Source organism: Dysidea avara, chromosome 5 (assembly GCF_963678975.1).
Source record: "Dysidea avara chromosome 5, odDysAvar1.4, whole genome shotgun sequence".
Lineage (NCBI taxonomy): Eukaryota > Metazoa > Porifera > Demospongiae > Dictyoceratida > Dysideidae > Dysidea > Dysidea avara.
In genome coordinates this window covers 40,584,786-40,599,964 of record NC_089276.1, presented here as the reverse complement: position 1 = coordinate 40,599,964, position 15,179 = coordinate 40,584,786, and the positions used below count along the sequence as shown (strand labels likewise).

General features: G+C 36.9%; 2 protein-coding genes across 2 annotated transcripts in view; both read left to right on the top strand.

The window, feature by feature from the left end:
- The window catches only part of LOC136255292 (neural cell adhesion molecule 1-like), a 166,533-nt gene that overhangs the window by 40,317 nt on the left and 111,037 nt on the right, over positions 1-15,179 (top strand). The window lies entirely within an intron of this gene.
- The window catches only part of LOC136255519 (protein sidekick-1-like), a 32,775-nt gene that overhangs the window by 7,051 nt on the left and 10,545 nt on the right, over positions 1-15,179 (top strand). The window contains exons 6-13 of the mRNA XM_066048312.1: positions 546-869; positions 922-1,350; positions 1,411-1,749; positions 1,804-2,124; positions 2,170-2,460; positions 10,303-10,409; positions 12,505-12,670; positions 12,723-12,781. Coding sequence (XP_065904384.1) covers positions 546-869; positions 922-1,350; positions 1,411-1,749; positions 1,804-2,124; positions 2,170-2,460; positions 10,303-10,409; positions 12,505-12,670; positions 12,723-12,781 — 2,036 coding nt within the window. The remainder of the gene's footprint in view (positions 1-545; positions 870-921; positions 1,351-1,410; positions 1,750-1,803; positions 2,125-2,169; positions 2,461-10,302; positions 10,410-12,504; positions 12,671-12,722; positions 12,782-15,179) is intronic.

The following is a 15,179-nucleotide window of genomic DNA, read 5'->3' as shown; positions in this document are numbered from 1 at the left end:
CTTCCAGTACTTGTAGCTGCTTGCAGAGTTTTCCTGCCACATATAATAAAAAATTCTGAGCAGTTATATTAGCAAAGTACTACTCACAAAGGGGTGGAGGGTGAGGGGTGAAGACCACAATAGAAGTCCAGACACAAGATTTCAGGGCTGTGCTGGTTCTTTAGTGGCAGATATGCAGCAAAATCAACACAGAAAACATTTGACCAGCTATATCAGGCCTTCCACCAGTAAACCACTGATTCTTGTCAAGCCAGGTCCTTCACAAGGGCAGAAACCACCATTCAAGTTTCAACTTATGCAACAGAGTAACACACAGTGACACATAGGCAACACATTGCAAATTACCCATGCTACTTGACAAGCTACCTTATTACCAGGCAGCCAACTGTATCATGATGCAATATTTGACTAGTGGGGTTTAAAACAGACATTAATTTTGACTAATCATACCTAAAAAGATGACAATAACTGTGCATGTATATCTTATTAGGGTTACATGTAATCTAGCCTTTTTGTATGTATACGCATGTTTGTGTGCCTGTTAGGCACACTAACTATTATTGATGCTCCAGTGGACACAGTAGAAATTGACGATAATGATGTCACATTGATCTGTAATGTAAATGCATTCCCACAACACAACATTACCTGGATGTACCAGAGGATGAGAAGTGATGTTGGTAGAGATATTATCAGTACATCATCATCAGATACTAACATGAAATATCTGATCAATAATACTGTTAACACTACTAGTTTTGGTACACTAACTATTACTAACCTCCAATATGATGACAGGGGTATATACACATGTGTAGCAGCTAATGAACATGGTGTTGTTAGTGTTGATGCTATGGTGAATGTACATGGTAAGGATTAGTTATGGTGTTAACTTACTTCATGTACAACACTTTATTATAGTCAAGTCAACAAATCTCACAATATCAGGAGGTGACAGATTCAACATCAGTTCACAAGTTAACTTAACATGTACTGCTATTGGAGTACCATTACCAACTATCATGTGGCAACTTTATGGTAATAATGTTCCTATTGATCCAGACTGTGTTCTTGATTCATATAATGTTAACTCAATGGTGGGGTTGGGTCTAGATGATTGTACAGAAATTCAAACAATAGATCTTGCTAATGGTAATACTGTCACTGATCCTCAAGACATCTTAGAGTTAGGAATGTCTAACTTAACTGAACTTGTAGTGGTTAGTAATTTGTTGATAAGATCACTTCAACGTAGTGACAATGGAAGTTACACTTGTAATGTTACTAATACACTACCACAAACTGACACTATATCAGTTGTGAGTAGTCCTACTCTTGTTACCGTATTAGGTAAGAAGATCAGATACTGCATTGTATCATGTGTATAGTATTAGTGACTGTGTATTTCAGAGAGGCCCGATCCAACAAATGTAACTATCATGGATTATGGTAGTCGATATGTATACCTACAATGGGATATCCCATATAATGGAAATAGTGATATTATGGGATACAATGTATACATCAGATTTGTGGACACTAATTCAGACTTCACACTAGTAATGACATCATCCAGTATGGGAAAGAGACAAGCTAACATGTTTACCACTGCTACTAACAGTTATAATGTGACTGAGCAGATTCTACCTTTTATGAGGTACCAGTTTGCTGTAGTAGCTTGTAATGAGCTGGAATGTGCAACTTTGGAGGCAGCAGGAACATCACAGATTATACAGACCCAACAAGATGGTTAGTATAGCAAGGATTGTTCTGTTTATAATGTAGTACATGTTCTACTCATAGCCCCTGAGACACCACCTGTTGACTGTTCAGCCACTGCTGTTAGCTCCACTTCTATTAGGATCACTTGGTCACCTCCTGTTATGCCTAATGGTATTATTACTGACTATAATGTGTCTTATGTTCCTGGTCAGTCACTGTCCACTGCTGACTATTCTACTGATGGAAATGTCAGTATTAATATTGGTAACAATGACACTAACACTATTGTGACTGATCTGAGAATAGCTACCAGTTATATTATTGCTCTAGCAGCACATACTGTAGTAGGAATTGGACCATATTCTAACCCAATGGAGTGTGTAGTGCAGACACTGGAGGATGGTGAGTGTGTATCAAGTCATTGTATTGATAATATCCTATACACAGTTCCTAATGGTCCACCATTAAGTGTTACACTATCATCTCCCACATCTACTTCTATTGCTGTAAGGTGGCAACTTCCTGATCCACTAGTAAGAAATGGCATCATCACTAAACATCAACTCAACTATACTGAAGTGTCTCAGCCACTTAACTGGACTACTGTATCACTTGGTGGTGATACTTCTTATGTGATAGAAGACTTGGAAATATTTACCAGATATTATGTATCAGTTAGTGCTGGTACTCAAATTGATGGGTATGGTCCATTCTCTGATCCAGTGATGATACGAATAGGTAACGCAGTTTGCCATCAAAAGAGTGGGGGGCCAACATTTATAATAAAACCTATATAGTTTTACGTAAAGAAAAAATATTTACATTTTAGTGGTGTCATCTGTGATATTTATTGCATTATATAGTTAGCTAAACATTTGATATGGCTGAACAATGACCATAAAAATGGAAATATTTATTTGTTTATTAAAAGCTGAGAAACCAAAGATAAGCAATACAAAACTGCTAGAGCTGGGTTGTAAGTAGGTATTATTCTAAAACTACCATATAGCGGGTTTTTTTAGTGTCTGAAATTTCCCACAAAATTTAGAAATAGTGGCAGAAATTTTAGCGATTAAATGGCAACACTAAAATTTAAATCTATCTTTTAATTATCCGATGTGATAACACTTGTAGCAAGCACAATACAGTTTTGTTTCAACTAGTAAAGTGAAAACAAAGTGATTCATGCTGCATGGCGTCGTACGTGCAACTGTTACATATCACTTTGTCTGCTGTCCTTCACATCCCGTATCCATCATTAAACTACACTCTGAATGGGCTAAGAGAAAGATCTTGCTAGCAGGCCTGCAAGCTGAATGGCAATTATTTGTAGTTCGAGCCATTAGTTAGTTCGGGTCGTGTCCACCTTTCCCTATCTACACTTCTTGCTTCGACTCACATAACCGTACACAGCTGCATCCCTGGCTTTAGCTAGGCAAACATATCTTTCCAGAGTGCTTAGTGATGAAGCTGTGACCTTAGACTAAATCACACAATGATGTTATTATCACGGTGCCAAAATTCTCATGATTTAAATTTTAATGAATGACCCCAAATGCTAAAATTAATTCCCCACTACAAAAACCCACTATACGGTATAACAATAGACAAAGGAAAAACATAGCTGTTGCTCTTAGCAACCTAATTTTTACATTATTTGTAGGTGTCAATGTCTAAAGTAACCTCTACAAGTTTTAAAAGAATAGCCCATATAAGTCATGAGATATGACATTTTGAAGTTGTAATTTTCCCATACATTGTCTATGAGAAGGACACCAGTTGCCCCTTCTAGGTAATCACACAAATGATGGGATTCAATGAATGTCATATCTTAAGATCTATATGTGACCAGATTTTACAAAACCGATCCAAATCGCACATCAGGCAAAATCAAACTAACACCACCAGCGGATAGCTACACTATCGTACTAGTAGTTTTGACCCTCAGTACTACTCAAACTACTCGAGGCTGGTTTTAACAGACGTCTTTTCTGGGTGGTGTGGAGTGCTCAAATGGCAGTTTCAGGCCTTGTGAAGGACCTGGCTTGGCAAGAATCAGTGGTTTACTGGTGGACAGCCTTATAATGTTGGCCATATGTTTTTTCTGTTGATTTTGCTACATATCAGCCACTAAGGAGCCAGCACAGCCCTGTAATCTCGTGTCTGGACTCCAATCGTGGCCTGCCTCCATTTTGAGGTCTATCTCTTGCCCTCCCCGCCACCCCTCACCCTCCACCCCTTTGGGAGTGCCCGTGATACTACTTCGCTCGTCCAACTGCTCAGATTTTCTATCTTATTTGGCGGGAAACTCTACAAGCAGCTACAAGTACTGGAAGTGGCCTGAAAGGTAACAGACTGATGCATCTTTCGTGTAAATTTCATATCTAATCCAAAACAGCCAAGCTGTAAAAAAAGAGTGCGGCCCTCAGAAAGGCTATGGTGAAAAAAGATGTGAAATCCAAGGTGGCGGCCAAGAAATGGCTGTGATGGTAGGTTAATGGTAAAAATTTTAATAACGACAATTCAGGTGAATTTTGTGCCAAGACCAAGCGGCACCAAATTCACCTGAATTGATGTTATTAAAATTTTTACCATTAACCTACCATCACAGCCATTTCTTGGCCGCCACCTTTGATTTCACATCTTTTTTCACCATAGCCTTTCTGAGGGCCGCACTCTTTTTTTACAGCTTGGCTGTTTTGGATTAGATTTCACTTCTTTTTGTATTTATATACCCCAAAGCCGGCCTATGGCCGGCTTTAGGGCTTTTTAACCTGTCATTTTTTCTTTACTACAGGAAGAAGAAAAGATGAAGCAGGGTGATTTCTTTGTAGCTGACCTCTCTGCAAGGTGATCCTTCTAGCTGATCTCTCTACCGGATGACTTGTTTGTAGCTGAACTCTCTACAGGGTCATTTGTTTGTAGCTGAACTCTCTACAAGGTAACTTCTTCTAGCTGATCTTTCTACAGGGTGATTTGTTTGTAGTTGAATTCTCTACAGGGCAATTTGTTTGCAGCTGAACTCTCTACATGGTAGTTTCTTTGTAGCTGAACTCTCTACAGTGTGACTTCTTCTAGCTGATCTCTCTACAGTGTAACTTGTTTGTAGCTGAACTCTCTACAAGGTAACTTCTTCTAGCTGATCTTTCTACCGGGTGATTTGTTTGTAGCTGAATTCTCTACAATGTAACTTCTTCTAACTGAACTGTCTACAGGATGACTTGTTTCTAGTTGATCTTTCTACAAGGTGATTTGTTTGTAGCTGAATTCTCTACAGGGAAATTTGTTTGCTGCTGAACTCTCTACATGGTAGTTTCTTTGTAGCTGAACTCTCTACAATGTAACTTCTTCTAGCTGAACTTTCTACAGGGTGACTTGTTTGTAGCTGAACTCTCTACAAGGTAACTTCTTCTAGCTGATCTTTCTACCGGGTGATTTGTTTGTAGCTGAATTCTCTACAGGGCAATTTGTTTGCATCTGAACTCTCTACATGGTAGTTTCTTTGTAGCTAAACTCTCTACAATGTAACTTCTTCTTTCTACAGGGTGATTTGTTTGTAGCTGAATTCTCTACAGGGAAATTTGTTTGCAGCTGAACTCTCTACATGGTAGTTTCTTTTGTAGCTGAACTCTCTACAATGTAACTTCTTCTAGCTGAACTCTCTACAGGGTGACTTATTTCTAGCTGATCTCTCTACAGGGTGACTTGTTTCTAGCTGAACTCTCTACAGGGTGATTTGTTTGTAGCTGAACTCTCTACAATGTAACTTCTTCTAACTGAACTCTCTACAGGATGACTTGTTTCTAGCTGATCTTTCTACAAGGTGATTTGTTTGTAGCTGAACTCTCTACAGGGAAATTTGTTTGCTGCTGAACTCTCTACATGGTAGTTTCTTTGTAGCTGAACTCTCTACAATGTAACTTCTTATAGCTGAACTCTCTACAGGGTGACTTGTTTGTAGCTGAACTCTCTACAAGGTAACTTCTTCTAGCTTATCTTTCTACAGGGTGATTTATTTGTAGCTGAATTCTCTACAGGGCGATTTGTTTGCAGCTGAACTCTCTACATGGTAGTTTCTTTGTGGCTGAACTCTCTACAATGTAACTTCTTCTAACTGAACTCTCTACAGGATGACTTGTTTCTAGCTGATCTCTGTACAGGGTGACTTGTTCCTAGCTGAACTCTCTACAGGTGATTTGTTTGCAGCTGAACTCTCTTACATGGTAGTTTCTTTGTAGCTGAAGTCTCTACAAAGTGACTTCTTTTAGCTGATCTATCTACAGGATGACTTGTTTCTATCTAAACTCTCTACAGTGTGATCTGTTCATAGCGGAACTTTCTACTGGGTGATTTGTTGCAGCTAAACTCTTTGCATGATTGTTTCTTTGTAGCTGAACTCTCTACAAGGTAACTTCTTCTAACTGATCTCTCTACAGGATGACTTGTTTCTAACTGAACTCTCTATAGTGTGATCTGTTCATAGCGGAACTTTCTACTGGGTGATTTGTTTTGCGGCTAAACTCTTTGCATGATTGTTTCTCTGTAACTGAACTCTCTGCAAGGTAACTTCTTCTAGCTGATCTCTCTACAAGGCAATTTGTTTGTAGCTGAATTCTTTACAGGGTGATTTATTTGAGCTGAACTCTCTACATGATGGCTTCTTTGTAGCTGAACTCTCTATTAGGTACCTTCTTCTGGCTGATCTGACTACAGGGTGACTTGTTTGTAGCTGAATTCCCTACAGAATAACTTGTAATGTAATATAACTGAGTAAATTATACATGCAGCTGAATGCTTTATTAGGGTGACTGTTCTATTAGAGTATCTCGATCTCGCATTTGCTGCACGTAGTTGTCTTTCGAATCATAACTCAGTGATTTGTAATCCGATTCTTCTGTACTACTGCAAGAACTTTCTATGATGATTATTCCAGCTACATACTGATTTTCAGCTCGTTGCTCTTAGCGGTTTGCCTGGTAGACACGAAAACTAATAGTTTTTTTATTCATAAAAATCTATCGCGTAATTTTGACACAAGTTGGGTTTTGTGTCATATCTCCATGGTCTTTATCCCGATTCCTTTAAAACCACAAAAAGGCACTCCTACGATGGTTGCTCCATCTACATATCAATTTTCAACTGATTCCTCCAAGGGGTTTACCCTGTAGGCGTGACAGACCTTCGACCTTATTTTACGCAAATAATCGGTCATAACTCTGTGAATTTTCATCGGATTCCTACCAAAGTTGGTACGGAGATCAGCCTTAATGAGCCCTTTAAGTGTGCCAAATTTCAGCCCAATCCAAGCACGCATTCGTGTTTTATGGCGAATTTTACGAAGTGTGCGAAATGAAGAAGATGAAGAAGAAGAAAAAAAAAACGAAGAAATTAAAACGAAATGTTGTTCGCTCGTATCTCGGAAATGGCTGGAGCGATTTTCTTCAAATTTGGTATGTAGACTCCCCTAACTGGGCGGCACGTCTCTATCAAATTTGGTTCCAATCGGATAAGGGATCACAGAGCTACATAGGTGTGAAAATTGCGTTTTCTTTCTTCCTGTTAATATACTCACGGTGTGGCGCGCCGGCTTCTTGGGCCGCACGACACACTATCGTGTGTCTTGATGCATGCTTGCTATCCTTGGAGACTTATGCTGGCTTTAATTCTTTAAAACCGTTTATCTCGAAACTTCTAATGTGCGATTTGGATCATTTTTCCAAAATCCAGTCACATATACACTATCCATTTAAACTTGGAGAGATTATTAGTTACATTCACACCTACAAATTATGTAAAATTGATATATGAATTCTTTGGAATTTTGGTTTCTCAATTATTTCGTTGAAATACCTCATTTTTGTGATTGTCCAGAAGGAGCAACTGTAGCCCTCTCACATAGATATGTATGGGAAAGCCACAAATTTCGAAATATCATATCTTATGACATATATATGCTATCCTTTCACAATTTGGAGAAGTTACTTCAGACGTTATTACCTAAAGATAACGGAAAATTCAGGCTGCTAGGGGAAACAGTTATTATTATGCACTGTAAAGCCTTATTATAAAATTTGTCTATTCAAACAATACTTGGATTGTTCAAATTTCAGTGAAACAATATTATTATAATGTCAATATTATCAAGGGGGTGGGTAGGTACTGAAAATCCCCTCTGAAATTTGAACATGTGGGCTTCTAGCAGGAACACTAAACTCTCAAAGTTTGTGTGCACCAAAATGTACAGAAAACACAAGAACATTGTAATAAAACAGTCAAATGGACTCAGATGGAACAATCATGGAGGCTCTTAACAGAATAGTTTTAACGTACTGTATGACTTAAGATAATCTTAATAACCCTTCAAATTTAGTTGGTTGAATTAATTTTAATTTCAATTGGATCTAGACTTGATGCCTACAGCATACCTCATCACCATCCATAGGCCATCACCATCAATAGGCCATAATCAAATCAATTTGAAAGACTTTAAAAGGAAACTAAGCATTCACTGAAAGTTTGTGTATGAACCATGAATCTAGCTAAATTTGAACAACCCTCTTTTATGTTCAAACTTTGTCAGCAGCAATGGCTGCACTTGTGCATGGTCAGTGTCTTGCTAGCAAGCATGCAAACCACCATTTCCTATGCCCCTAATTACCACAGTACTAAATGATTTAATTGACAGAATAGCTAATTTCCTCCTAGAGCAATAGTACTAATGTCCTAATATAGTATTGGTGACATGCCATCAAGCAATAAGGTAGCTAGATTAGATAGTTCCAACAAAAAATATCAAAGTGTTCTAATAGAGCAATCAAACTTTTCAATTTAACAGGTGTTACAACAGGGAACTTTTGGCAGCAGAAGAAGTTGACCTATACACTCTCCATTGTTTGACAAAATAATCACCAAAGATGTTTATTGACATTTCACAAATTAAAAGTTGACAAATTATACTGATTTGTCAAATTTTCTACCACCTAAATTCCTGCCGTAATGTATCTAGTTATTAATCTAAAAATATCAATCAATCTATACCATGATGTACACCGTGACACTAAAATTTATCGTGACCTAGTCTGGGTAAAGTTTTTACAAATATTGAGAAATGGTGGTTTTAAGTATTTAGTATGTTGAAACTCAGCAATGATTTGTGTACCAAATTTTCACATGTTTTATACCAATTCCTTACTTTCCAGTGTATTCACTATACTAAATAATCAACAGCTAAATAGTGTTTAATTAACTCAATGTTGACTATATCAGGTGAGCTCCAGTAGAGGTGATGGGAGGGTTTGGAGGGAAGGACAAGAGGTTGTTTATGAAATGAAGGAATGAATTAAGTCAAATTATGGGCTATTCATGTTTAAAATACCAAAAGGAAATATACAGTACAGGTATTCAACAGAATCAACACCACAGAGCTGTACAGCCACATACAGCCATGGCCAGAGCTTCATTAAGGCCCTGGACTGCTTGTATGGCTTGCCAGCTAGCAAATACTGTATAATTGCTAAACTTCCATTTTGGAAATGTTATATAGCATTGGTATTGTACACTGATTGTAGACATAATTATATTGCCCATGACAGCAGATTTGATTTTTCACCAGAATACAATACAAAGCTACATGAATAAACTATCGAATTACACAATCTAAAATCAGCTAGTCCTCATGACTATGTCTGTGTTTACAAGTCACAGATGCCAAAAGATAATGTGTATATACCACATGACTTCAACATTTTGTATTTTCAATGTACATTATCCCAGGGGTGGTGGAGAAGGGGGGCTGCAGCCCCTGTGAAAAAATTATGGGAGGCTTAGCCTCCCTAAAATTATCTGTAGCTGTAATGGAGAGCCTATAGGCTAGCCTAATAGTATCATTCGAGATACCCTAATAGAGCAGTCAAGATCAAGATAATCTAATAGAGCAGTCACAGTATTCTTTGAGGAGCAGTGTAGCAAGCTACTTATGTAGTTATAAATAAGGAGATATAGTCTAGTTAGTAGAGGGCAACTATTACTAGCAAGTAATGACCTTTTTTCTTCTTTTTTTTCGGTCTTTGACTTACAACTAGGCCATGGCATGCAAGCTAGACCCCCAGCCCCCCTACATATAGGTGTCTCCGTCACCTATGTATTATCCAGTGACTGCTCTATTAGAGTGTGTGTAGTAAGGTGGTGGGTATAATATAGCTGGGGAGGGAGATTTCTGTCCCTTTCCATAAACTGATGTATATAATACGTACATAGTGGTGTACATGTATAGAATCTGATGGGTTATTTGCTGATGTCAAGTGTCTAGGGTAAGCTTGTTGCTCTTGTGTCTGTAAACCAATATTACATTCCATTAGCAAACTGGTTTCCGGGTAAGACATTTGTTATAAGGACGCATTTTGCATAAAATAATATCTAAAACTCAACTACTTCTGCCTTTCAGTACAATGAGTCTTCAAACAGCCAATGCTTGAAATTGAATTAAAGCACATGTGCTAACTGTTAAATGTTTTATCAAGTGTAGTGAATAGGTCGGTTTTGTGCATCTACATTAACTGATGAGTGTCTACTATGTTGCAGTTCCTGCTAGACCACTGAATGTTACAGTTCAATCAGTCAGTGAAGCAGATATTATGTTAAGCTGGACAGAACCCACGTTAAAGGATGAAACAGTACTTTACTATGAGGTAATGTTTGGTTGATAAAAAGTCTACTAATAATATCTGTTCACAGTGTTAATAAAGATACAAACACAAGACAAATAACTTTATATTTACCTATATAAATACACATTAACTGCAACATACCAAACATTAATAATTGTGTTGCATGAACCTCCAGCCAGACTGATAATTGACTGGCATGACAACCTCTTCTGCTTTCATGTTTCTGTGCAAATCAAGCCTAAATTAAAAACACAAAATAATAAATTACAGTAGAACTTCAGTTATCTGGACTCCACTTATCTGAATTCTCGGTTAACCAAACTACGGAAACAACTGCTCTAATGGAGTTGTGAATGTGTAATACTCTTCTCAATGAAATAGCATAAAGATCAACCTTTTTAATACTCAACATATGAAGAGAAGAGAGCACAGTACATTATTTCAGCTTATTTATTGGTTACAATAACAAGGTTGGAATAACAGGTTTTACACATACAAGTCAATTTCAATAACAAATTCTTATCCAAGTTCAAGTTCAGACTGTTACAAATGTTCTATTAGGTAGTTGAAAATACTGAAATATTCCTTATGCTATTTTGTACAAAGTTTCAGAGATGTGGACTTTTCAGACTTATGGACCACCCTGGTCCCATGGGGTTTGGATAACTGAAGTTCCACTGTATCTAGAGAAAGAGGCCTACTGGAGCAGACGCAAGAGTTCACATGCTTACTGCAGTGCGTGGAACAAGACGTAAGGTAACAAGACGTAAGGTCCATCCCTTAACAGCCTTCATAACATTCCTCTGTCATTCAGCTAATGACAGATAACACCTACTATAAGGTAAGGTCATAAGATGGTTGATAAGCCATGTGAAAATAGTCAGCATGATAACATGGAGGGAAGTGAATATGTACCTGATGGTATCAACAACAGATACATTCCTGCAAGCTACACAAGGCCCCTATACTATACACTCAGACCACCACACCAAATGGATTTACAAACCAAGGACAAAAAATTGCCTCCGATATTTCCAGTAAAAAATGTGCACTGTCCTGATACTGCAACGTTGTTAGGCATCAGGACAGTTCCCCAATACATGCTGGAGATACACTGACCCATAGCAAATAGACTTACGAGGCAACAAACACTGAAAATGCTGCCTGAAAAAAAAATACAGCAACGGGCAGCCACCAGGCAATAAAACATACTGCAGTTGGCCTACACATCAACCTTGCCCAGCACATACCACATACCCATTGATAACTACACTGTAGTATCTAAACTACCATGTTTTCTTACTCTTGTGTAACACATTAATACTGAATGTACAAGCAGATGCACGAAACTACTATCAAGGCTTGTGGTAGTGAATCACATTGTGAAGAAAGTACACAAAATCAAATGTACTGCTAATCAAAATTTGCACAACAAACTATGCAGTGTTTGCACTTCAGAACAGCATTATGGACAGTACACCCCTGTATATCATGTACTAGCATTACCTGAATTGGCAGTATTTCAGTTGTTGAGTTGGATTGCATGCTATAAAGTGGCTACTTGTCTAAACACAGTGAAACCTCAGTACAGTGCTCTCTCTATTATCTGAACTCATTTGGCCCTGGGTAAGTTTAGATAATTGAAAAGTTAATGGAAGCCCATTTACTTATGTACAAAACCCTTTTCAAATACTCTAATAGAATGTACACTTTAGTCAAAATACCCTAATAGAACAGTCATTTCCACAGTTTGGATAATGGAATGTTCAGATAATTGATGGCCAGAGTACTACAATATTTATATGGCCATCTTGATGAGGCACCAGCACCAATATATTATAATTATCTATGGAGGCACAAAGTACACTTAATCTGTATATTGGGATTATAAATAAGGTCATTTACCACTATATTATTTACCACTTGTATCAACACAACACATTGATGTTTACATGATATAAAATATCTTCACTGAAATTGTAAGAATTACAGTAAGAATATTCACACAATAAAGATTATATACACTACTACACAAAGTATTCTTTGTCAACATTTGGAACAAATGATACATAAGTGGCCAATTCTGGACAACATTTTTAGTTCACTATTATTACAGGTTTATTATACTCCAGCTGGTCAAGGTCCAACATTGTCTACCAACAGTACAACTACAAGTATCACACTCAGTGATCTGGTCCCTGGTGTAGAGTACTCCATCAATGTTACAGCAGTCACTACCACAAGAGGGAGGATTACTAGTACAACTGTTACTGCTATTACTTGTGGGTTTGTCTCACTATTATTGAGTGTAATTATATCATTTCCACTTTTTAGTAACCACTGCATTGTTCCAATTGAGGATTGGTCCTATTCCTAATTGTTTTGAATGGATAGTAAGTGACTAAATACAGTATCTACATATTGCACACCAGATGTACAGTTTCTACACTGTTACAACATTATAGTGGCCAGTCAACAGCACCCAACTAGGGCTGTAGTGCTACAAATACACTATTAAAAATGTAACACAAACCCATAGACTAGAATGTCAATGCTTCTTGGTGGCAAAATGTCCCTTTGAATAATAGCAAACTATTCATTAGTTGTTTAAGCTTTATTAAGCAATAGGCAAATATTATAAGCTCATCCCAAGTTGATACATGTTGATACTGGAAAGGAATGTACCTGTAGATCACCCTATACACATAATGTAACAATTACTGTACATTTCTGTAATGCATGTATATATAGTGCAACCAGTCGTGAACTTGCATAAGTTTGTTACTCGCCTGCCCACACATTTATTCTATACATGTATCACACTAGAACATTCTACAATGTCCATTATGATTTCATACAGTGCTCTGCTCATTAATATTTCATAATTCACTGGTTATACATGTTTGCAGTGTCTCAAAGCACACACTTTACAAATAGCAGTTTTTAACAAATTTCACTATAAAGTCTTTTAATCTGAGTTAACGATGTTGTAAAACAAAAACTAAAATTTCACAAAACCCCTCCTATGACTTTTAGGTAGGTCTATCGTCTTCCAGAAAATAATAAATAAATGTATAATGCATTTTTTTTCGAAACCCTATGGAAATCACAAAAATAGCTATAACTTACTTTAAAATCATTTTTAAAAATCTGGCCCTACGAAATGTCGGGCACAATGAGTGCTTGTAAAATTATTACCAAACTCAAAAGTATATAAACTAGATACGAAAAACTAAAAATCATAAATATATAGAAATTGCAGCATAATTGTGGTTGTTGCTGTGTACAAATTGGTACAGATACATGAGGATATCAATGTTCAAACAACAGAATTAAGACATCTGGTGTAGATCTGAAGTTATGACCAAAAATATATTTATGCCTGGTCAGTTACACTATATGTGCCTAACAAGGCAGTAGCATTTAAACAATACATAGTTACCACACATGTTTTGTGTGGTAACCTTGAACATCAGAAAAATGGCTTCTGATGTGAAAACCATGTGACATCTGCATGTAGCAGATACAAGGTTAGAAACTACCTACACATACATATGTAAAATCATGACCATTGTAAAGGGGATTTCAAACTACAGTTGTTGTGTAGTATACTAATACTCAAGTGTCATTAACACTCTGGATGTGTAGGTAGTGGAAATCATAACAGGGTAGACATGCAAACAGTTTAAGTAGAACAGAAATTTTGTGACTGGGCCTGCAAAAATAGGGCATGTGGGCACATAAAAATTGATTACTTTATCAACTTTGAGGCATCATAACATTGTATTCCATTATTCCTTGGCTATAAAATTTTCAGCATTTGATTGGCTTCACAATACAAATTACAGAATTGAAATTCTAACCCAAAACTGAGATATGACACGTTATGTGATGGGATATAGTTTGTGCCCACATTCTCTATTTTTGCAGGCCTGGTCACATTTATTATTCTAATAGAAAAATCAAATACTCTAATAGAATGTAAACATCAGAATAATATTCATAATTCTTTAATCTGTCATGCTTAGTCTGTAGTCTTATCAATGTACCACACCTCCTCCATGCATGTCTATAAACCCATTTGTGACCAAATTTGCGAAACGCATATAAATTACCAACTTTAATGATTTAAAACTTCAAATTGAAGCACTATTGTCCTGAAATTTGGGCTGTTATACCAACATAGCTCAACGGATGGAGATATTTCTGATTGGTATGCATCTTCAAAAACTAAAGTCTCTATAGGTAGAACTGAGTGTGTGTGTGAAAGACCCCTTTTTGCAAATCTGGTCACATTAATTTCAATAACCTTTAAATTGTACAGTGAAACGAGTGAGACAGACAATAGTTCTAGTAGTAAAGCTGTGCAGCTTGAGAACAACATGACATAAAATGCAATTTGATTAAATGAACTGCATGGCTTTAGGGAACATAAATGAAGCTGCTTTTTATGATGTGTTTATACTACTTGAAAGTATCTAGCTTACACATAACATCTTGGGGTCTACATAAAATTTGTATGCACGTGATAGTGTAACATCTACTTATGTTAATGTCAATAACCTGCAGCAACTAAGAGTAGACTCAAATGATTTACAAAATAAAGGTTTTGTGGATGACATAGATTGCACTATTATATGAAAGTTTGTATAAACGATGAAACGAACTTGTGTGACTGCATAGCAAATAGTTCAATGAATTAGCATACTTGTATTACCCCCATTCTTCCAGTTTGACAACATTCACATGTACTGGTATAATTATGGAGAACATTGTTGTTACCACAAAGAA